The sequence below is a fragment of the Mandrillus leucophaeus genome, unplaced genomic scaffold (assembly GCF_000951045.1).
Source record: "Mandrillus leucophaeus isolate KB7577 unplaced genomic scaffold, Mleu.le_1.0 Scaffold1097, whole genome shotgun sequence".
Taxonomy (NCBI): Eukaryota; Metazoa; Chordata; class Mammalia; order Primates; family Cercopithecidae; genus Mandrillus; species Mandrillus leucophaeus.
The window spans coordinates 264,835-287,317 of NW_012099176.1; the positions used below are offsets into that span (position 1 = coordinate 264,835).

Genomic DNA, 22,483 nt, shown 5'->3' on the forward strand with positions numbered 1-22,483 from the left:
TTTGCTTATTTTGAAGCCCAAGAGATTACAGCAGTGCCTACTATGTAGTGGGCACTCAGTAAATATTTTGTTGAATAAATGTTAAGCCTCTACAACTCTCCAGTGAAGGATGGAAAAACTTAAAATATTCAGGAAAAAAAATCATGTTATCATCAAAATATCTGGTAACATGGCTTTAGACTGAGAATACACATGAGCGTATTTACAAGCTAGATAAAAGTGAAGAGGCCCAAATACAAAGTATTGACTTCTATGTGCCAAATTATAGTTGCAACTGCATCTTACTGAATCCATTCCAGAAGTTCACATTAAATTGAAACAAATTTGGCTGCTAAAAAGAAAAACTGGCATATGAGTATTTATTTCACTTCCCAAAATTAGTGTTCATGAAAAAAGTAGTTATTTGAAATAGTGTTCACTCAAGAAACTTTGATAGGAGAAAAACAGTGGACTTGAGGGTCAAACTAAACAGTTCTGCCACCAAGTCTGACACCCACTGACTACATACCCATGGGAAAAATCACTTCTCTTTCGGAGCCTGTTTCCCTAATCTGTCAAATAAAAAAATCCAACCTTGTGAATGTTTGTACATGTTTGCTTGAATATGTTGGGATGAACCAGGTTGGACTTGATTCTCTCTAAGGTCCCTAAAAGTCTAATATGATTTCATTAAAATAATGCTTTCATATTCACAATGACAGCTAATTGAAATTAATACAACATAAACAAAATTATTCATAAAGATGAACATAACACCTATATGCAGATATTATCCATAAACAAGCCCAATAGAACATTTTTTTCTTTTTTGAGCTACATTCAAAATTATAAAGCAAAGTCCTAACACATTCTTAAGAGTACTTTTTCCTTCTCTAAGTACTTGATAGCAATTTTTAATTGTTTTCTCAACAATTTTAATTATAGCTACTTGCCAGATTTAACAGTTCTTTCTCTTCCACCTCTGTCACTTGATGCTGTTCTTCGCTGTTTTGGCTCCATTCTGGGTGCAGGTCCCAGAATCTTCTTTACTAATTTTTGTCCATCTCGCCACGAAGATGTACTTATAAGATGACTACTACCTAAAAAAATACATTGCACTGATATTAAAATTTAAATTTTAATTGTAAGAAGTGTATCTACTCAACCATACAGGTTTTATTATTAATCTTATGCTTATCTGTCAAGGTCAAAAGATTTACAAATAATGATATTGTTAAACCCTAACCTTCCCAAGTCAGTTAACCGTTTGTTTATATCTTGATTTACCCACACATCTGAAATAAATGTAAAATGCTTTGAAAGTTAAGTACCAAATAATGATTCCTAAACCTCAAGAACTAAGGCACAAGACCGGCCTGGCCAACATGGCAAAACGCTGTCTGTACTAAAAATACAAAAAATTAGCCAGGCGTGGTGGAGGGTGCCTATAATCCCAGCTACCAAGGAGGCTGAGACACGAGAATCGCTTGAACCCAAGCAGCAGAGGTTGCAGTGAGCTGAGATCGCAGCCCACTGCACTCTAGCCTGGCGACAGAGCAAGACACCATCTCAAAAAAAAGAACTAAGGCAGCAAATTTGACAAAACAAAAATATGTCTTAACACACAACAAGTGTTTGGTTTACAAATATCTAGCACCATACATGGCACACGATAAAATAATACGTTTGCTAAAAAAAAAAAAAGACTTAATCAAAGAACATGTAAAAACTTTTGAGGAAACATATGACAAAGAGTTAACAATGATTACTTTTGAAGGGGATGGTATTACAGGGACTTTCACATTATATTTTACAGGTATATACCAAAAGTACACACCACTTTTCTATGTACAAAACAGTAACATTTAAAAAGTATAATCATTTTAAAAGGTCCTCACATCACAAAAATTCAAAAAAATAAGTGATTCAATAAATACAACTGTTTACCAGGAGAAAAAAGGATTTTCATCCATTAGCTTCAGAATGTAAGAAATTAAAAATTAAGCAATCATCTCAAAATAGTGACTAAAAAAAAAATGAAATAAAAGACTGTTTACAAAATAGAAACTACAAAAAAAAAAAAAACATGGAATAAAAGTGTTTAAATGCAAAATAAGATAAGAAATAGAGGTCAGGCCTGGTGGCTCATGCCTGTAATCCCAGTACTTTGAGAGGCTGAGGTAGGAGAAATGCTTGGGGCCAAGAGTTCGAATCCAGCTTGGGAAACACAGCAAGATCCTGTCTCTACAAAGAATTAAGATTAAAAAAAAATAGCTGGGTACAGTGATGCGTGCCTGTAGTCACAGCTACCCAGGAGGCTGAGGTGGGAGGATCACTTGAACCCAGGAGTTCAAGGATACAGTCAGCTAAGATCATGCCACTGTGCTCCAGCCTGGGACACTGAGTGAGATCCTGCCTCCAAAAAAAAAAAAAAAAAAAAAGGAAGGAAAAAAGAAAGGAAGGAAGAAATAGTAGCACTTCAAGCCTAATTAAATTATTATAAACATTTTTACATTAATAGCCAATGCTGATAAAATTATAATAAAATCATTCTGCCTATACATTACTTGCTGAAATATAAGTGGGTATAGTTTCTTTAAAAAAAAAGAAAAAAAAAGCAAACATGAGATTATGTGTCAGGGACCCCAACAGTATTCATTCCCCTTGATCAATGATCCAACAAACAGAAATTTATACAATATAAATAATCTAAAAGAAAGAAAAAAATAAACGAAAATGTTGACTGTATCATTTTTATACTATCAGAAGTAACTAAATACTGAATAATAGTGAATAATTACTATTTCTACTAGAATATTGTGTGGCCATTACAAATCGCAATTTTCATACGAAACAACAGAAATGTTCCTCTGAGAAGATGCAAAAATCAATGAAATTTTACATATACAAAAAAATTTACAAAAACAGTGATTACCATAACATACTATTATAATTTTAAAATGAATGTAAGGAAACATACAAAGTAATACTTGTTCTTTATTTAAGTCTGGATTGTGGTTTTATCTGTTTTCTTCTATTTTCCCAGCTGTCTGTGATGCTATTTTATTGTATTTATAATAAAAGACATTCCATTTAGAGTTTCTTTAAAAAGGGCTTTAATTTGTAAGTTTAAATGGAAGTATCATTTTAATAAAAACATCAATTATAAAAAGGTGAGTTTTAATGTGTGCTGTTTACTTTAGAAATGTTTTTGCACCTTGTTATTAACCTTATACAGTTGACCTAAAATATTTAAAGGGTTTTAAGTATACTGTTCAATCTATTTATAAGAAACTTTATGTTCTTATGTAAAATGAGAGAACAGGCTTCTCTTCAATTTCAGCCTGATTTTCTGAATCAAAAACAAGCAACCATGAATACACTGGGTAGTTATTTATACATTTGGCATCTGAATATGTTGAGGGATTATTTCTAAATTCTAACTTTCTGGAAGAGTTACACACAGTCACTGGTTTTAAAAAAAAAAAAGGACTTCCACTACATAAACTATTAATACAGCTTTAGCACATTTAATGACTCTCTATCTAGCTCATTGCCACAGTGCATATATGAGAATTAGCCTACCACAAAACTGGATGAATACAATTCAAGATCAGTGTTCATAAGTTTTAGTGGTCCCTGTGCTTCATTTCAAACTACGCTTCTGAAAACAGTATTACGTAATGCCACATGAAACACAATACTTTTTAAAAATGTAATTATTGCCTGGGTGCAATGGCTCATGCCTGTAATCCTAACACTTTGGGAGGCTAAGACAGTCGTATTGCTTGAGGCTAGGAGTTCAAGACCAGCCTGGCCAACACGGCAAAACCCCATCTCTACTAAAAATACAAAAATTAGCCGGGCGTGGTGGCACATGCCTGTCATTCCAGCTACTCGGGAGGCTGAGGCACGAGAATCATTTGAACCAGGAGGCGGAGATTACAGTGAGCCAAGACTGTGCCACTGTACACCAGCTTGAGTGACAGAGCAAGACTGTCTCAAAAAATAAAGTAAAATAAAATGTAATTGTTAATGCTCAGATAACTCACGTTTTTGTAACATTTTATTTTTTTATCTGTATATAGCAAGTGTCACTCTATTATGACATCTAAAGTTAACAATGGGTGTCACAGAATGTGTTATCTGCCATTCTACTGATTAGCGTATGACTAGAAAAACAGATGCCTGATCAAAAACCAGCACCCCGTCAGTTCTGCCCTGGTGTTCTCATAACATCTTGTGACCTCTTACTGCAGCACTCATCATACTTTATTGTAACCACATATCTATTTCCTGACAAGACTATAAGCTCCATGAAGGTAGCGGCTAGATGCATCTTGCTTACCAATGTATTGTCTAAGTTTAGTACAGCACAGTACCTCACATACAGCAAATGCTCAAAAATATTAATATTTGTAGAATAAATGAATGAATGAATGAATGTAGAATGTCTCTAAATTGATAGTGACAGGTTCCCAACTTTCTCCATTCTCTTGGCCCAAATTACTCACTGAGATGAATATGACATTCTAAATAGCCATTTTCAATATGGCCAGAAATAATAATTACTATTATTAATGGAGTCATAGCTAACAGCTGAGTCCTTATCATGTGCCAGGCATATGAGTGTTTTTGGGTATTAACTCCTAGTTCTCAGAACACCCCTGTGGGATAAATACTACTGCTTTCCCATTTTACATATGGGAAAACCAAGGCACACTAAAATTAGCTCATTTACCAAAGGAACAAAGCTAGTCATAAATCTGGGCAATCTGGATGAGGGCCAAAATGTTATGGAACTAGAGAATTATCTTCTTTCTATCCTTGATCAATTCAGAGTTCCACCTGACCAATAATGGGATGGAACACCACAGTTCTGATGTGCAACATTTATTATCTTTTGAGAATAAGTGAAAGGATTTAGTGACATTCAGAAACAATCCCCTTGTATATAAATTTCACAACCTAAAAATTACCTTTAATCTGGTTAACTTATATTAAAAATAATCATTAAAAAAATTGGAGGGATGACCGATGTGTTCAGTACGTTGATGAACATATGGTGAATAAACGGTTTCATGGATGTATAAAAATATGAAAATGTATCAAACTATACATTCTAAATATGTGCAGTTTATGTCAATTACACCTTAACACACACACACACACACACACGTGCACACACACACGATACATAAAATGTATTAATTTTTCATATGTGCCAAACAATGAGAAATTTGGTAACAGTAATATTTAAACTTCAAGATGGATTAAAGACTTAAATGTAAGACCTAAAACCATAAAAACCCTAGAAGAAAATCTAGGCAATACCATTCAGGACACACGCATGGGCAAAGACTTCATGACTAAAACACCAAAAGCAATGGCAACAAAAGCCAAAATTGACAAATAGGGTCTAATTAAACTAAAGAGCTTCTGTATAGCAAAAGAAACTATCATCAGAGTGAACAGGCAACCTACAGAACGGGAGAAAATTTCTGCAATCTATACATCTGACGAAGGGCTAACATCCAGAATCTACAAGGAACTTAAACAAATTTACAAGAAAAAAACAAACAACCCCATCAAAAAGTGGGCAAACGATATGAACAGACACTTCTCAAAAGAAAACATTTATGCAGCCAACAAACATATGAAAAAAAACTCATCATCACTGGTCACTAGAGAAATGCAAATCAAAACCACAATGAGATACCATCTCATGCCAGTTAGAACGGTGATCATTAAAAATTCTGGAAACAACAGATGCTGGAGAGGATGTGGAGGAATAGGAATGCTTTTACACTGTTGGTGGGAGTGTAAATTAGTTCAACTATTGTGGAAGACAGTGTGGTAATTCCTCAAGAATCTAGAACTAGAAATATCATTTGACTCAGCATTCCCATTATTGGGTATATACCCAAAGGATTATAAATCATTCTACTATAAAGACACATGCACATGTATGTTTACTGCAGCACCATTCACTATAGAAAAGACTTGGAACCAACCCAAATGTCCATCAATGATAGACTGGATTAAGAAAATGTGGCACATATATACCATGGAATACTATGCAGCCATAAAAAAGGATGAGTTCATGTCCTTTGCAGGGACATGGATGAAGCTGGAAACCATCATTCTCAGCAAACAAACACAGGAACAGAAAACCAAACACCACATGTTCTCACTCATAAGTGGGAGCTGAACAATGAGAACACATGGACACAGGGAGGGGAACATTACACACCGGGGCCTGTCGGGGGCTGGGAGGCTAGGGGAGGGATAGCATTAGGAAAAATACCTAATGCAGATGATGGGTTGATGGGTACAACAAATCACCATGGCACGTGCATACCCTGTCTAACAAACCTGCACGTTCTGCACATGTATCCCAGAACTTAAAGTATAATGAAAAAATTAATCAATTTAAAAAAAAAAAAGGATGGATATGTTGAGAAAACTAACCTGTTCTGCATTCTGTACTTGATAACTGTGCTACTTTCTGGACTTTTCGTACTGGCTTGACTACTTTCTTCTCTTTACTTTTTTCAGCAGGTTTCTCCTTTATAGAAATATCATCTGAAAAGCAGAAACATTTACAGCAAATATAACAATGATTCTCACTCACTTACTTATCCTCCCCCTATAGGAAAAATCAGTGTAAAGTATATGTTGCAGGAAGGGAAAAAGAAACGTACATTGAGGCTATTTCTATGGCCCATATAATACCAAACATCAACTCCTTTTATGGAAAAAAGGAGTTGGAAAATATCTAAAGATTACCACTACTCCACTATTGGGTTCCAATCCTTTGTTATTTATTTATTCTTCTAAGAAACTCTTGAGAAATTTACTTAGTTTCACAAATGCTTTCCAAGTCAGGATCATTGCATTTTATAGAATCTCAGAGGTGCGCACTCTCACAGATTCCTATTTCATTTAGAAATTTCTACATAAAAACTTTACAAAATATTCAATAAAATATTCTTAAATTAAGGCTTTATGATGATGCTAGTAAAACATGTCAAAGTATTTTATACATACATTATTACTAATTTTTTAAAAATCCAACTTGCAGAAATAAACTGATTACACATGTTAAGCTTAAAAAATTAACCTCAATTATGGATCTGAATAAATGTACTTTAAAATATGTGTAGAGTTCTGCATTCTGGACAGAGTGGAAATAAGTATAAGTAAAGGCCTTAAAGCAGGACCATACCTAGTATCTAAAAAAAAACCAGCAAGCAGGTCAGTGTGAGTGGACTGAACAAAGAAAAGAATAGTAGGAACTAGGGTCAGAGACATAACTAAGGGCCAGATCATGCAGGGCTATTTAGGCCATTGTAAGAATTTCAGGTTTCACTCAAGAGTGAGATGGAAGGTTTTGAGAGATTATGAACAAAGGAGCAACATGATCTAAATTAATTTTTAGCAAGTTATGATGACAATAGACTCATTAGAAGAAGAGCAGATAGAGGAAGACCAGTGAGGAGACTACCAGAATAATCCAGATAGGAAACTGATGGTGCCCTCAATCTAGGTGGTGGTGATAGAAGTAGTGAAAGTGATTATATTCTAAGTATATTTCAGACAACATTACATACAAAATATGAGGCGGGGATGTGATACTCAAGAGTGACAAGATTTGGGGGCCTGAACAATTAAAGGGATATAATTAAGTGACATGGAGACACTACCAGAATAGCAGGTTTAAAGGGTATATCATGACCACATTTATTTAGTTAGTTCCATTTTGGATATATTTAGATTGAGAAATCTATTATACATCCAAAGGGAGACATGGAAGTAGCAGCTGGATATAAGTTAATTCACAGGGCAAGTGTGGGCCAAAGACATTACTTTGGGAATCACTAGTAACAGGGAACATCTAAAGACCTGAGACTAATTTGTCCTGTGTGCATATAGACAAGCTTTAAAAAAAGAAAGAAAAATAGAGTGAGTAGAGGGAGGGGGATTGGAGAGACAGAAAATGAAAGAAAGGGAAGAAAAGGAAGGGGGGAAGGTAAGAAAAAAAAAAGAAATTTAAAAAAAAAGAGAGGCCGGGCGCGGTGGCTCAAGCCTGTAATCCCAGCACTTTGGGAGGCCGAGACGGGCGGATCACGAGGTCAGGAGCTCAAGACCAACCTGGCTAACACAGTGAACCCCCGTCTCTACTAAAAAATACAAAAAAAAAAACTAGCCGGGCGAGGTGGCGGGCGCCTGTAGTCCCAGCTACTTAGGAGGCTGAGGCAGGAGAATGGCGTGGACCCGGGAGGCGGAGCTTGCAGTGAGCTGAGATCCGGCCACTGCACTCCAGCCTGGGCTACAGAGCGAGACTCCGTCTCCAAAAAATATTTAAAAAAAAAAAAAAAGAGAGAGGAGAAAGCAAGCAAGCAAGCCAGCCAGCCTGCCTGCCCAAGCACTGGGGACTGAGGTCAGGGCATCCTGATGATTAGGGAAAAACAACTGAAAAATAATAGTTAGATTTAGGAGGAAAACCAGATACTTAAAGTATTCTAGATGTCAAGTGAACAGTTTCAAAGAAGTGATCAATCATGCTGCTGACAGATCATGATAACAAATTAGTATTAAATATTGCATTTAGCAATGCAGAAGTCACTGATGATCTTGATAAATAGGAACAAACACCTATAGAAAGGATTTAAGAGAAAGACAGGAGACAAATTGAAGACAATGAGCATAAGGCAACTTTTTGCAGTTTTGCTGAACACAAGAAACAAACAGGGCAGCAGCTGGAGAAAAGTAAGGCCAAAAGAGGGGTTCTTTTATGATGACTGATATAACAGCACATTATCACATAGTATGTTGATGAGCATGACCTGGTAGAGAGGGAAAACTTGATGATGCAAAAGAAAGGCAATAGGGCTGAAGTAACATCCTTAAATACATAAGAGCAAATGGAATCTAAAACACAAGCAGATGGGTGAGTCTTAGCTAGGCACATCATAGTTTATCTACCATAACAAGAGAGAAGGCAGAATATGAAAGTCTTCTGACATGGTCTACTAGTCTACAATGATACTATCCTATGAGATATATTGTTATTATTCCTATTTTACAGATGAGAAAACCAATAAAGAGAAGTTATGTAACACAGCTAATATACTCAACTAATAAGTGACAGAGGCAGAACTGGAACCCTTGAAAGCTGATTCCAAAATCTTTGCTCTTAACTACTACATTATTCTTCCTTTCCACATGAGAAAAAAATTTCTGAATTGAGTGTTGTTGTATAATAATAGCAAGAAAACTGGATTGGACACTTAATGCCACAGAAATGTATTAGTAGAAGCTTTATGAGGGCTTACTACAGAGACCTCACACTTTAGAATCACAGTTGGTTTCGAATCTTGGCTTCCATTCTTAACTACTCTATCCAACCCTAGGAAAATGACTCTTTGAGCCTCCATTTCCTCAACTGTAAAAAATACAAAAGACCACTCAGCATCTTGCCCAAGCTCATACTATTCGGTAGGTAGTACCATTATTAGTATGACCTTCCTAATACCCTCTCCCAGTCTTCCATGGGTTCCTCTTACTTACAATTCCTAACTTATTCCCTTCCTATAATAATTATTTTTATTTTGGTATCTTGCTCTCAAGTAAGTATCTTATCTGCTGCCTGACAAATTACTACGTCGAAGATCTCAGAGGCCTAAGCAGAAGTAAACTTCAACTAAATTCTGCTATGTTTCCTTCAAATCAGGCAGTCCCAACTCTGAAAGTCCCTCAGTTTAAACATAGCCTAGTTTCTGTCTCATTAACCATGTAAGCTAATTTTAACCCTGGAGCTGAGTCTAGAGGCTAACAGAGCCTTATGCCTCAAACCACTACAACTTCAGTATGCCGTGCAGTTAGAGAAGGAAAATATTGTTAGTTTGGTGACAATTTTATATGTAAATATTATAAATTAGAGAGCATGTATGACACTCAAAACATAAGAAAGTTCTATTCTCACCTGCAAAGTGAAGTGCTAAATCTCGATACAGTTCTCTACTCATGTTTTGAAACTCAGCCTCCTGCCACACTTTCCCATCAGGTGTTCGAATCTTGGTCTCTGAAGGGTTGAAACCTAATACATACCAGTAACACAGAATATTCTTATCAAAGTTGCTTTGTAAGTTTTGTTTGTTATACTTTTTAAAGTGATATATAATCGACATACATAAAATTCACGCTTAAGTGTACAATTCAGTGGTTTATAGTATAGTCACAAAATTGCAAAACTATTGTCATTATCTAATTCCAAAGCATTTAATCAGCCTGAAAGAAACCCTGTACCTCTTAGCAGTCACTCCTTGTATGACCCACTCCATCCCCTGGCCACTACTAATCTACTTTCTATCTTTACGGATTTTCCTATTCTGGACCTTTCATACAAACCAAATCATATATCATGTGGTCTTTTGTGTCTTATTTTTATCTCACTTTTCATGTTTTCAAGGTTCAACCATCATGTAACATGTATCAGGGTTTTATTCCTTTTTATTGCCAAGTGATAGTCCATTGCATGACCATACCAATACTTTAGCCATTAATCAGCTGACAGACTTTTGGGTTTTTTCTACTTTTTGGCTATTATTAATAATGCTGCTATGAACATTCTTGTGTAAGTTTTTGTGTAGACATGTTTTCAATTCCCTTGGGTATTATACCTAGAAGTAGAATTGCTGGGTCATACAGTAACTCTATGCTTAACTTATTGAGGAACTACCAAATTTTATTTTATTTATTTTACTTTATCTATCTTATCTATTTTATTTTATTTCATTTTACTTTATTTTTTGAGATAGAGTCTCAATGTGTCACCCAGGCTGGAGTGCAATGGCATGATCTCAGCTCACTGCAACCTCCGCCTCCTGGGTTCAAGTGATTTTCCTGCCTCAGCCTCCCAAGTAGCTGGTGCTATAGGCACACACCACCATACCCAGATAATTTTTGTATTTTTATTAGAGACAGAGTTTCACCATGTTGGCCAGGCTGGTCTCAAACTCCTGACCTCAAGTGATCCACCCACCTTGGTCTCCCAAAATGCTGGGATTACAGGCATGAGCCACTGCACCCAGTCTACCAAACTGTTTTCTAAAGCAGCTGTACCATTTTACATTCTCACCAGCAATGTATCGGGGTCCTAATTTCTCAACATCCTTGCCAATACTTATTGTATGGCCACCCTAGTGGGTATAAAGTAGTAACTCATTGTGGTTTTGATTCATATTCCCCTAATAACTAATGATGTTGAGCAGTTTTTCTAAGCTTTTAAAAGAGGAATGTATAATTAGCTACCACATAGTATGTTAACACATACTGTTTAGGAAAAGTAAGCATCAGTGAGACAAAGCAATATACATTCATTCAAAAAGACTAGAAGTGGAGAAGCACTAAATTAAATGATAAAAGAATACCGATCATAAATCATGAATTTCAAAGACACGAACTACCCTTCTCCAGATGAAGGGAGAGACAATACTATGTATTCTTCTTATCTTTGAAGACAGGCATTATAATTGCTACCATCCATCTGTTTTTGCCTATGACTGAACAAATGGGCAAGCTGCTGTTTATTCGGACAAATTGTGTCCAAAGTGTGGAAAATAGGTCTTTCAAACATACTTTTTCAATTTCTCAAGAAATCTTACACATATAGGATTTCCTAGGAATTACCATTTAGGTTTCCACTTCAAATTTATCCCTACTCTTTGGCTGGGTACAGTGGCTTACACCTGTAATCCAGCACTTTGGGAGACTGAGGCGGGTGGATCACTTGAGGCCAGGAGTTTGAGCCTGGCCAACATGGCAAAACCCCATCTCTACCAAAAATACAAAAATTAGCCAGGCATGGTGGTACACGCCTGTAATGCCAGCTACTCTGGAGGCTGAGGCATGAGAATCACTTGAACCCAGGAGGTGGAGGTTGTAGTGAACTGAGACTGCATCACTGCACGCCAGCCTGGGCGACAGACTGAGACTCTGTCTCAAAAAATAAAATAAAATAATCACTATTCTTTAAGAAATACACTGAACTTTGTTTTGTCAAAAACAATAAAACAATGAATATAGATGATCACCAAAGTAGTACAAAGATTTTTATCTTAAGATTGGCTCGGCTGGGCATGGTGGCTCACGCCTGTAATTCCAGCACTTTGGAAGGCCAAGGCGGGTGGATCATGAGGTCAGGAGATCAAGACCATTCTGGCTAACACGGTGAAACCCCGTCTCTACTAAAAGTACAAAAAATTAGCTGGGCGTGGTGGCAGGCGCCTGTAGTCCCAGCTACTCGGGAGGCTGAGGCAGGAGAATGGTATGAACCCAGGAGGCGGAGCTTGCAGTGAGCCCAGATCACGCCACTGCACTCCAGCCTGGGCAACAGTGTATGATTCCGTCTCAAAAAAAAAAAAAAAAAAAGATTGGTTCAACTTATCAAAGAATTAGCAACCTATACATAACTGTACAATTAAATCAATGTAAAGAATAGGCTGGAGTAAAAAACTGGTAGTAGTACTTTAAAGGTATATGAGAAAATGTACTGGTAAATTAATTACATATCTAATAGTAAATAATCTATTCAGCCATTAGGCACAATAGCATAAGTTTAATTTCACCCAACATTTGTGGCAAGGAACACACCATTACATCTGTATCTACATACGAGAAAAAATTTATAAACGTAGTGTTGTTTTGCAAAATATAGTATGCCATTAAAAAAGTGTGGTGATTCTGCCTAGCTGCCTGAGGACTGACTGCCATCATGAATGACACAATAACTATTTGTACTAGGAAGTTCATAACCAATCAACTACCTCAGGGAGCACAGTCACAGATGTCCTTCACCCTGGAAAGGTAACAGTACCAAAGACAGAAATTTGGGAAAAACTAGCCCAAATGTACAAAGCCACACCAATGTCATCTTTGTATTTGGATTCAGAACCCATTTTGCTGGTGACAAGACAAATGGCTTCAGCATGATTTATGATTCCTTGGATTATGCAATGAAAAATGAGACCAAACACAGACTTCCAAGACATGGCCTGTATGAGAGAAAAAAAGACCCCAAGGAAACAGCAAAAGGAACGTAAGGACAGAATGAATAAAGTCAGGGGGACTGCAAAGGCTAAAAACAGGAGTAAAGATTCTGCAATGACTTTACCTGTGATAACTGCAGATTTTTCATGAGGATTAATAAACTGCAAAAAACTTTCAAAAAAAAAAGAAAGTGTGGCAGTTCTATGCAAATGTATTTCTGTCTTCCTCAACTTTCCAACATCACCTAACCCCACTGCTCAACTATTTAACCCTCTTTTTCTCCTCTCCTCTTTTTCTCCTCTACTCTTTAGGAAACATTTATCCCTATGAGAGTCTTTCTTTGCATTCACATCTTGTATGTTAACTTTAAGAAGATTTCACTATCTCCATCAGTTTATCTTTCTGTCCCCAAGTCTTTATTTCCATTGCTTTGTCCACTTTTTTTCTTACTGGTTAAATTTATTGAATAAAATAAAAAATTTACTGTGCACTTACTTATGTCCATGACACTGTAACAGGTTCTGAGATAAAATAAGGGTGACCAAGATAGGCTCTTTATCTTCATGGGCATTTATACCAGGAAGAAAAAGATACGCAAACAACTAAATATAGTACAAGAAAGAATCACATAAACACCATTCGTGTTCACCATTTCAAATTTTTAAAGCAGAATCATAGAGCACCTCTTATGTTTCTTTTTAAAAAAACATAAATAAAAAATCAAGGTGCAAAATGAGTTTAGTATGCTAATAACTGTATAGAAAGAGGAAGAAAATAAATAAACACACAAACACACACAATACACACATGTTCCTATTTGCTTATGTTTGCAAAAGTTATTTCTGGAAGGATATACAAATTGTTAACACAAGTAACCTCCAGAAAGGGGGCCAAGCACAAGAGTGACAGAACTTTTCGAGGTACACTCTTCATCTTTTGGACTGTGAACAAAATGAATTTATTATGTCTTTAAACAAACGAACTTAAAATGTCATTTCAGAATACAGTATTTTAAGATGCTTTTAATTTACACTACCAAAAAGTTGTCAGAAAAACAGTTTTTCATTGTTGGAAAAAAAAATCCACTGCTTAGGACATTGGAAGCCACATTCTATAATGAGTTCTCAAATGTTTGTTATCTTTTTTAAAGTAACCCCTCCAAAAGTTATATTTATAAAATATTTTAATATAAAAACTAGCACATTAAAAAAATAATAAAAGGACTATGGGAAATCCAGTCATCAACTCAAAGAAAGTTATATTTAAGATTTTCACTCTCATTCTATAGAATTGTTTTTAACTTTCAGGTTTTTTTTTTTTTTTTTTTTTGAGACGGAGTCTCGCTCTGTCTCCCAGGCTGGAGTGCAGTGGCCGGATCTCAGCTCACTGCAAGCTCCGCCTCCCGGGTTCACGCCATTCTCCTGCCTCAGCCTCCCGAGTAGCTGGGACTACAGGCGCCCGCCACCTCGCCTGGCTAGTTTTTTGTATTTTTTAGTAGAGACGGGGTTTTATCGGGTTAGCCAGGATGGTCTCGATCTCCTGACCTTGTGATCCACCCGTCTCGGCCTCCCAAAGTGCTGGCTTGAGCCACTGCGCCCGGCCAACTTTCAGGTTTTTACAAATTATTACAAAATATGAATTCAAATTGAACATTTTAACTTTTTCTTAGTGGAATAACCATTGGTATTTCAGAACTTTGACTTGTATAAAGAACAAAACTTAAATGTGTAATCTGTACTTAATGGGTCTGTATATAATTACAGCAAAGATTTGGGGTAATCACTATCTTCAAACCAACAAAGAATATTTTGACCTCACCATTTGCTATGTGCTGTGTTAATGGTATGGATGTGATACAGAAACGACTAGAAAAATATTAAAGAATTGTGTTAATACGTTATTAATAAAAAATATTATTACTTATAATATTGAACAATGACAATTCTTCAGTATTCTAAAGTGAATTGGTCACAATTTTCTTGCAAATTAGCTAGAATGAAATGCAAATTATCCATTTTTATCTAATTCACAATGAGGATCACTAGCAAAACATAGTAAACAATACAAAATAAAACTAATAATCAGCGAAAACTATATGCAGTAGATGTGTTTTTAGAGAAAAATGACTAAAGATGCCTTAGGTCTACAAAAACTGCAAAACTTATTAGAGAAAAATTAAGAGTCAATACAGAAATACAAAAAAAAACTGTTTACAATAAAAAAAAAAGTGCCCTGGATTGTTACTTAAAATTAATAGAAGAAACAGGCTGGGTGCAGTGATTCACGCCTGTAATTCCAGCACTTTGGGAGGCCGAGGCAGGCCGATCATCTGAGGTCAGGAGTTCAAGACCAGCCTGGCCAACATGATGAAACCCTGTCTCTACTAAAAATACAAAAATTAGCTGGTCATGGTGGTGGGTGCCTGTAATTCCAGCTACTTGGGAGGCTGAGGCAGAATTGCTTGAACCCGGGAGGCAGAAGTTGCAGTGAGCCGAGATCATGCCACTGCACTCCAGCCTGGGCGACAGAGTGAGACTGTGCCTCAAAAAAAAAAAAAAAAAAATTAATAAAAAAAAAAAATTATTTTTTTTTTTTTTATATATATATATATAAAAAAGCATATATACAAAAACTACCTAAGCATATATAAAAACTAAAATTGGAAAAAATACCCACAAAAAAATTAAAAAGGCTACCCTGGCAGAAGTTTAAATAACAAAACTCTAACACGAATTAAACTAATCAAGAAATCAACCCTTCATTAAAAACTTCACATGATGACAATGTGAAAATAATTTCAGGAACATAAAAATAAAAATAGAAAAATAGAAACCTCTTAAAACCACCATATATAAAAACTTGAGTTGGCTTTAAAAAAAAAAACGCTGAAGAGCACTTTCTAATGAAAATCTACCAATGTTGGCACAAATGTGATTTAAATATTGTTTTCTTAAATATGAGGACAGTAAATCATTCATGTTAAAATTAAATATCAACAGGATCAATGCCAATGCCAAAATATTCTGTACTCAAATATTCACTGGAAATGGAATTATCTTTTAAATATTAGTTTTCAAATAATTCCTAATAACAATCCAAATACAATGGCAACATAATATAAGGGCAGTATTCTTTCAGTTCTCTGAAAATAGTATCAATTATTATTTGTATAACTTAGTAAATGTTCATATAGTGGTTCTCGAACCACAAGAATCCCCTGAAGGACTCATTAAAAATTCCAATTCTGGACCACAGCCCCAGAAAATCTGACTTAGGACTAGTGTTGGATCTAGGAATCTGTATTTTTAACATGTATATTGAAATAATTTCTTTTTTTTTTTGAGACGGAGTCTCGCTCTGTCACCCATGCTGGAGTGCAGTGGTGCGATCTCGGCTCACTGAAACCCCCGCCTCCCAGGTTCATGCCATTCTCCTGCCTCAGACTCCCAAGTAGCTGGGACTACAGGGGCCCACCACCACGCCCGGCTAATTTTTTTTGTATTTTTAGTAGAGACGGGGTTTCACCATGTTAGCCAGGATGGTCTTGATCTCCTGACCTCATGATCCACCCACCTCGGCCTCCCAAAGTGCTTATGCAGTCAAGAATAACATCCTGTTCTAAAGATGATCCTCTCTATTCAAATACATCCTAGGGAGAAAGAACAAAGAAGCAGGGAGAGGAAGATATAAAGACTGATTACAAACCTTTATATGCTGGAGCAGGGGGTGCTGTTGCCACTTTTCTGACTTTTGCTGTTACTGAGTTATCAACATTAACAATCATTACTGGATGGTCAATATGACCCAGCTTCTGACCCTGGCCATTTGTTTCTTCTGAGTGTTCCCACTGTTTTCTAATCCGTTCCTTAAGTTTTTCCAGTTTGACATCATGTTGTCGCCGCTTTAGAATATCTAATCTTTGGGAATTAGAAGTACTAGCAGAGGATGGAGAAGAGTCAGTTAGTCGTAACACTTTTGGATCAATATCATGGGCCATGTTATTCACAGAAAGCTTCAAATTGTTCTCACTTCCTTTTGTTCTGTTAGGCATTTCTTCTTCAGTTCTCATAGAAGCTCCCATCCTAATCAAACATTCAGAATTTTGCAATGCATCAATTGCTGGTCGATCATTTAAAAACCTAACAACTGTATCATTGATGACAGATGATTGGGAGCTCTCAAAATCACAGCTCCGTATATTCCGTTCTTCTTGACTGCCTATCATCCAGTTACCACTCTCACTCTTTTCTTCATTAACATCTACACAATATATATCCTTTGACTCCAGATGGCTGGAACTCAAATTGGAAGGTGCACCATGGATTTCCCTACAATAAAAAATATTAAGTTCTGTGACTATAAGAAATAACATATTGTATAGTTGAACATTGCTAAGAGTAGATTTTAAGTGTTTTCACCACAAAAAAAAATAAGAATATGAGGTAATACATGTTAAATAACTTGATTTAGCCATTCCACAAGGTATACATATACCAAAATATCATGTTGTATACTATACATACAGTTTCTACTTGTCAATTTTAAAGCTAAATCTTTTTAAAAGCTTTTCATAAAAGTACAAAAACTAGTCAAATGGAAACCAGTCATACAAACTGAATGAGAACTCTAAGCTAGCATTAGAAACCAAAATATAAAAAGCCTAGAAATTCCAGTAAGTTAAAGATTGCAAAATAACCATTAGTAATATTATAACTCAATGCTCAATACCCCCTCTATCAAGTAAAATGGCAAATAATCTAAATAACAATCTGCATATTATAAAATAAGAAATATGCAAAAGATATGTAGAGAGATTTCCTAAGAACTCCAGAAAACAGGATTATAATCTGACTTTGGGTATTCACTTGACATTTGTCAATAAAATGTGTTATTTGCTACTCTATAAAATCTTACATACCAGGGAAAGAAGTTCTCAAATACTGGCATTTCATATATGTCACTTCTAAATAAGGAACAAAATTAATAAATAGACTAGGGGTAGAAATATAGTGGAGGTACAATAAATATTTTCCTCCAAATAAATGTGGTTAGTAATGTTAAATCTCTTAACCACAAAGTATTTTTTGGCAGCTTCAAACTTTGTAAAGCATATCTAGAAAATCAGGAGTAAACAAAGAAGGCTGGGCAAAGCCAAAGTACCTCTCACAAGTCCATATTCTCTGCTCATAGAAAACACTACCAAAAATCTTCCTCCAGAGACTATTTTTATTTTACATGTCATTCTAATAAGCCTTACTTTAGATTTATTTTATTTATTTATTTATGTATTTATTTTTGAGAAGGATTCTCACTCTGTCACCCAGGCTGGAGTGCAGTGGCATGATCTCACTCATTGCAACCTCTGCCTCCCGGGTTCAAGTGATTCTCCTGCCTCAGCCTCCCAAGTAGCTGGGATTACAGACACGTGCCATCATGCTTGGCTAACTTTTCTATTTTTAGTATAGACGAGGTTTCACCATGTTGGTTGGCCAGGCTGGTCTTGAACTCCTGACCTCAGGTGATCCGCCTGCCTCGGCCTTCCAAAGTGCTGAGATTACAGGTGTGAGCCATTGTGCCTGACTGAGCCTTATTTTAGGAAAGCAGTTCATGAAAAGGGAGGCTAATGAAGACAAATGTTTCAGCAGTGAGAAGAGTACATGAATCATGAAAAAAATAGTCAAGAAAATTATAAAACCAGACATAACAACAGGCTGGACCTGAATGTCTGAAACAGCAGCCACTAGCCACATGTGGCTATTGAGCACATGAAATGTGGCTAATCGAAATTGACAGCTGCTGTAATGTAAGTTACATACTGGGTTCTAAAAATTTAGGAATGTAAAATATCTTTTTTGTGTGTGACTACTAAAAATGTTGAATGTGTGGCTCACATTAATGGTTCTATTGTATAGCAATGATCTGATCTAGGGCATTTCAGGTAAAAGCATAAAACCCTAAATACTACAAAGATTTTTAAAGCCACGATAACATAACATAGTAACTTTCTATTGAGATCATATGAGCATGTGCATTTTTCTAAGAAAAAAGTCTACAGCTGGCTGGGCGCGGTGGCTCACGCCTGTAATCCCAGCACTTTGGGAGGCCAAGGCGGGTGGATCATGAGATCAGGAGATTGAGACCATCCTGGCTAACACAGTGAAACCCTGTCTCTACTAAAAATACAAAAAAATTAGTAGGGCGTGGTGGCAGGCGACTGTAGTCCCAGCTACTTGGGAGGCTGAGGCAGGAGAACGGCATGAACACGGGAGGCGGAGCTTGCAGTGAGCCGAGATCACGCCACTGCACTCCAGCCTGGGCAACAAAGCAAGACTTGGTCAATGCGAGACTCGGTCTCAAAAAAAAAAAAAAAAAGAACAGTCTACGGCTTTTGTCAGATTCTCACTGGGGTCCATAACCCAAAAAACTTTAGACCCTGTTCTGAGTGGTTGATTTTGAAAAAGATGGGGATCGCCAGGTGTGGTAGCTCACACCTGTAATCCAAGCACTTGTAGAGGCCAAGGTGGGCAGATTGCTTGAGCCCAGGAGTATGAGACCAGCCTGGGCAACACAGCAAAAACCTGTCTCTACAAAAAATATGAAAATTAGCTGGGAGTGGTGGTGCTTGTCTGCAGTCCCAGCTACTCTGGAGACTGAGGTGGGAGGATGGCTTGAGCCCAGGAGAACAAGGCTGTAGTGAGCTGTGATTGGGCCACCAGACTCCAGCCTGGGCAACAGAGTGAGACACTGCCTCAAAAAAAAAGAAAAAAAGAAAGAGATGGGGCTGTGAAATCAGTCCTAGAGACCGAGGCTAAATGTGATTATTTTCACTATATTAACAAGACTGCAACAATTGACAGTTAAAATAATTTAGTTCTAAAATTAGCACATGCAAAAAATAAAAACATAAAATGGTAGGTTACATATAATGTCCCACTCTCAAAAGAGGATAGAAAATTAACACCCCCCAACAAAAAGTAATTTCATACAATCTTTCTTTCACTCACTCATTAAATATTTACTGAATACATATAAGGATGTTCAGTATACAATTCCTTCAACTTTTCTGTATATTTGAAATTTTTCCTGGTAATAGGTTAGGAAAAAGTATTTAAATATTTAGTACATGCTAGGCATTAAGCTAATGCCATGAGAGTAAGATTTACACCCTTAGATAGACTAATGGGCAGATATGGAACCAAAACATAATGCCACCTGAAAATGTTTTAACAGAGGAAGCTACACAGTACTTTGGGAGCAGAGAGGGATGATGAACTAGGTTGGGAAAATGGGAGTGGGGTAGAAATAGATCTGGCCATTTTTCCCAAAGAAAGTAATGAGTTTTAAGTGAGGAATGGAATCCACCAGGTGGAGGGTATTCCATTCACAGCTATCCTCCGGGTGTTTTTTTCTTTTCTTAAAAGATACATAATTTACAGGCCAGCCGCAGTGGCTCACGTCTGTAATCCAAGCACTTTGGGAGGCTGAGGCAGGTGGATCACTTGAGCACATGAGTTCAAGACCCCCCTGGGCAATATGGTGAAACCCCCATCTCTATCAAAAAAAAAAAAAAAAAAAAAAAAAAAAAAATTAGTCGGGCATGGTAGCTCGCGCCTGTAAGTCTCAGCTACTTAGGAAGCTGAGGTGGGAGAATCACCTGAGTCCAGAAGGCGGAGGTTGCAGTGAGCCATGATTGTGCCACTGCACTCCAGCCTGGGCAACAGAACAAGACCTTGTCTCAAAAACAAAAAACCATAATTTACATACTTCTAAATGTAAAGTAGTATTATTTGCAGGAAGAACACTGAACATAAATATGAAGTGAGCAACTCAGTCTCAATTCTGATAATGATTATGTCTCTAGGCAAGTTGCTTAATATCTGTGTGTTTAGAGATTCTGAACTTCGATTATTCTTCTTCAAACTTTTCCCTTCTCCTTTTTTTTAAACTCTGAACTTTACCCAGATTATACCCCTGACCTTCTTTCTATATTTTTTCCAGCCCTTCTAGTGCTTCAATACTAGTGATAACTCCCAGATTTATATTCTCAGCCCTGACCATCCCACATACATTCTTACCCAAATTTTTAAATGCCTACTTAATATTTCCACCTAGATAATTCAAAATTGCATCAAATGCAACATATTAAAAATTGAACTGAAAATCCACATCCATCTCCCAACGTATGTAAAATTTAAGAGTACAAACATATACCTAGAACTACCAAGTATCATCATGAAACTTCTTGATTTGTGTTTAAAACACACAAAAAAGCTTACAAATGAAACAAAAAAAAGGCCCAGTGTTTATTACTTATTAATATTTGCCATACTAAGAATATGAATGCACTGAAATCATTAGTAAAGTGTCTCTCAAATACAAAATTCTGTAAGTTTATCAGTTGAATATCTTAAGCTATGTTAACAAAAATGCAAAGCATTTTATATCATCTATACTATCAAAATTCTTACATCAATCTTGAACATCTAAGTTGCTGAAAGCCATTGGCAACAAAATAAAACAATAAATCAACTCATATTCTCAATAAGAAAGGAATTTTATGTGACTAATTAATGCTCCCCTCTCAAAAAAGAAAAAAAGTTAGCAATATAAAGTTCACTATATAAAATAAATGATCTGAGTTATTAAGAAGAAACAAAAAAGCCACACTTCCAGAGATGGAATAATTTGTTTTTAGGAAACATATTTATTACAATAAAGGTGGCCTGAGGCAACTATTACTATTTCTTTCCCCTTGAATATTTATCTGTAGAAGAGGCTACTGCAGTCAGTATTTCATGTTTGCACTATCTTTTGTAGCCATCTTTTGTGAAGAATGAAAAAGGTAGTAATACTAGAGTATTACACTATTTCACAACCAGAGTGCTGTAAAAAACTCAGAAAACAAAGTATACTCTTACTGTAAATATTACAGGCTAAACCTATTTGATACCTTTTTTTTTCAATACTAACCTATAAGAAACCAAAGGTTCACGAAATTCCACACGATTATTTTTCTTCACATTACTCTCCAGGGTGGTAGCTCTGAGAGGACTACGAGATTTCTCTTTTCGTGATTTAGAGGATTTGGAGATTGGAGCATTAACCCAAGAATCATCCAGGTATCTACCATCTGAAGGAAAAGGAAATCTGTGAGAACATATGATATAAAATACAACTGCCTCTGAATTTGGCTGGTATCTTAAAAAAAAATTAGGTATCTATTATTTCTAAGAGTTGGATATTATATAAGTTATCTCTAGTATCTCTAGTTGGATATTATATTATATAAGTAGATGAAAAACATTCAGGTTAAATTGTTAAAGTAACTCCATTGATAGAGAAATTATATTCTGAGCAAACAATGCAAAATAAAATTCTACATATAAAATTTATTTTTGTCATGGCTGTCACTTAAAAGAGAAGTATCAGATACAACCTAACAAACTGCCAG

General features: G+C 36.2%; 1 protein-coding gene and 1 pseudogene across 1 annotated transcript in view; one reads left to right on the plus strand and one right to left on the minus strand.

Annotated features, from left to right (window-relative positions):
* Nucleotides 1-22,483, minus strand: part of CEP350 (centrosomal protein 350kDa) — a 139,460-nt gene that overhangs the window by 111,422 nt on the left and 5,555 nt on the right. The window contains 5 exon segments of the mRNA XM_011989570.1: nucleotides 933-1,079; nucleotides 6,451-6,564; nucleotides 9,968-10,081; nucleotides 16,738-17,360; nucleotides 22,003-22,162. Of these exon segments, the coding sequence (XP_011844960.1) occupies nucleotides 933-1,079; nucleotides 6,451-6,564; nucleotides 9,968-10,081; nucleotides 16,738-17,360; nucleotides 22,003-22,162 (1,158 nt within the window).
* LOC105546420 lies at nucleotides 12,758-13,182 on the plus strand (annotated as a pseudogene).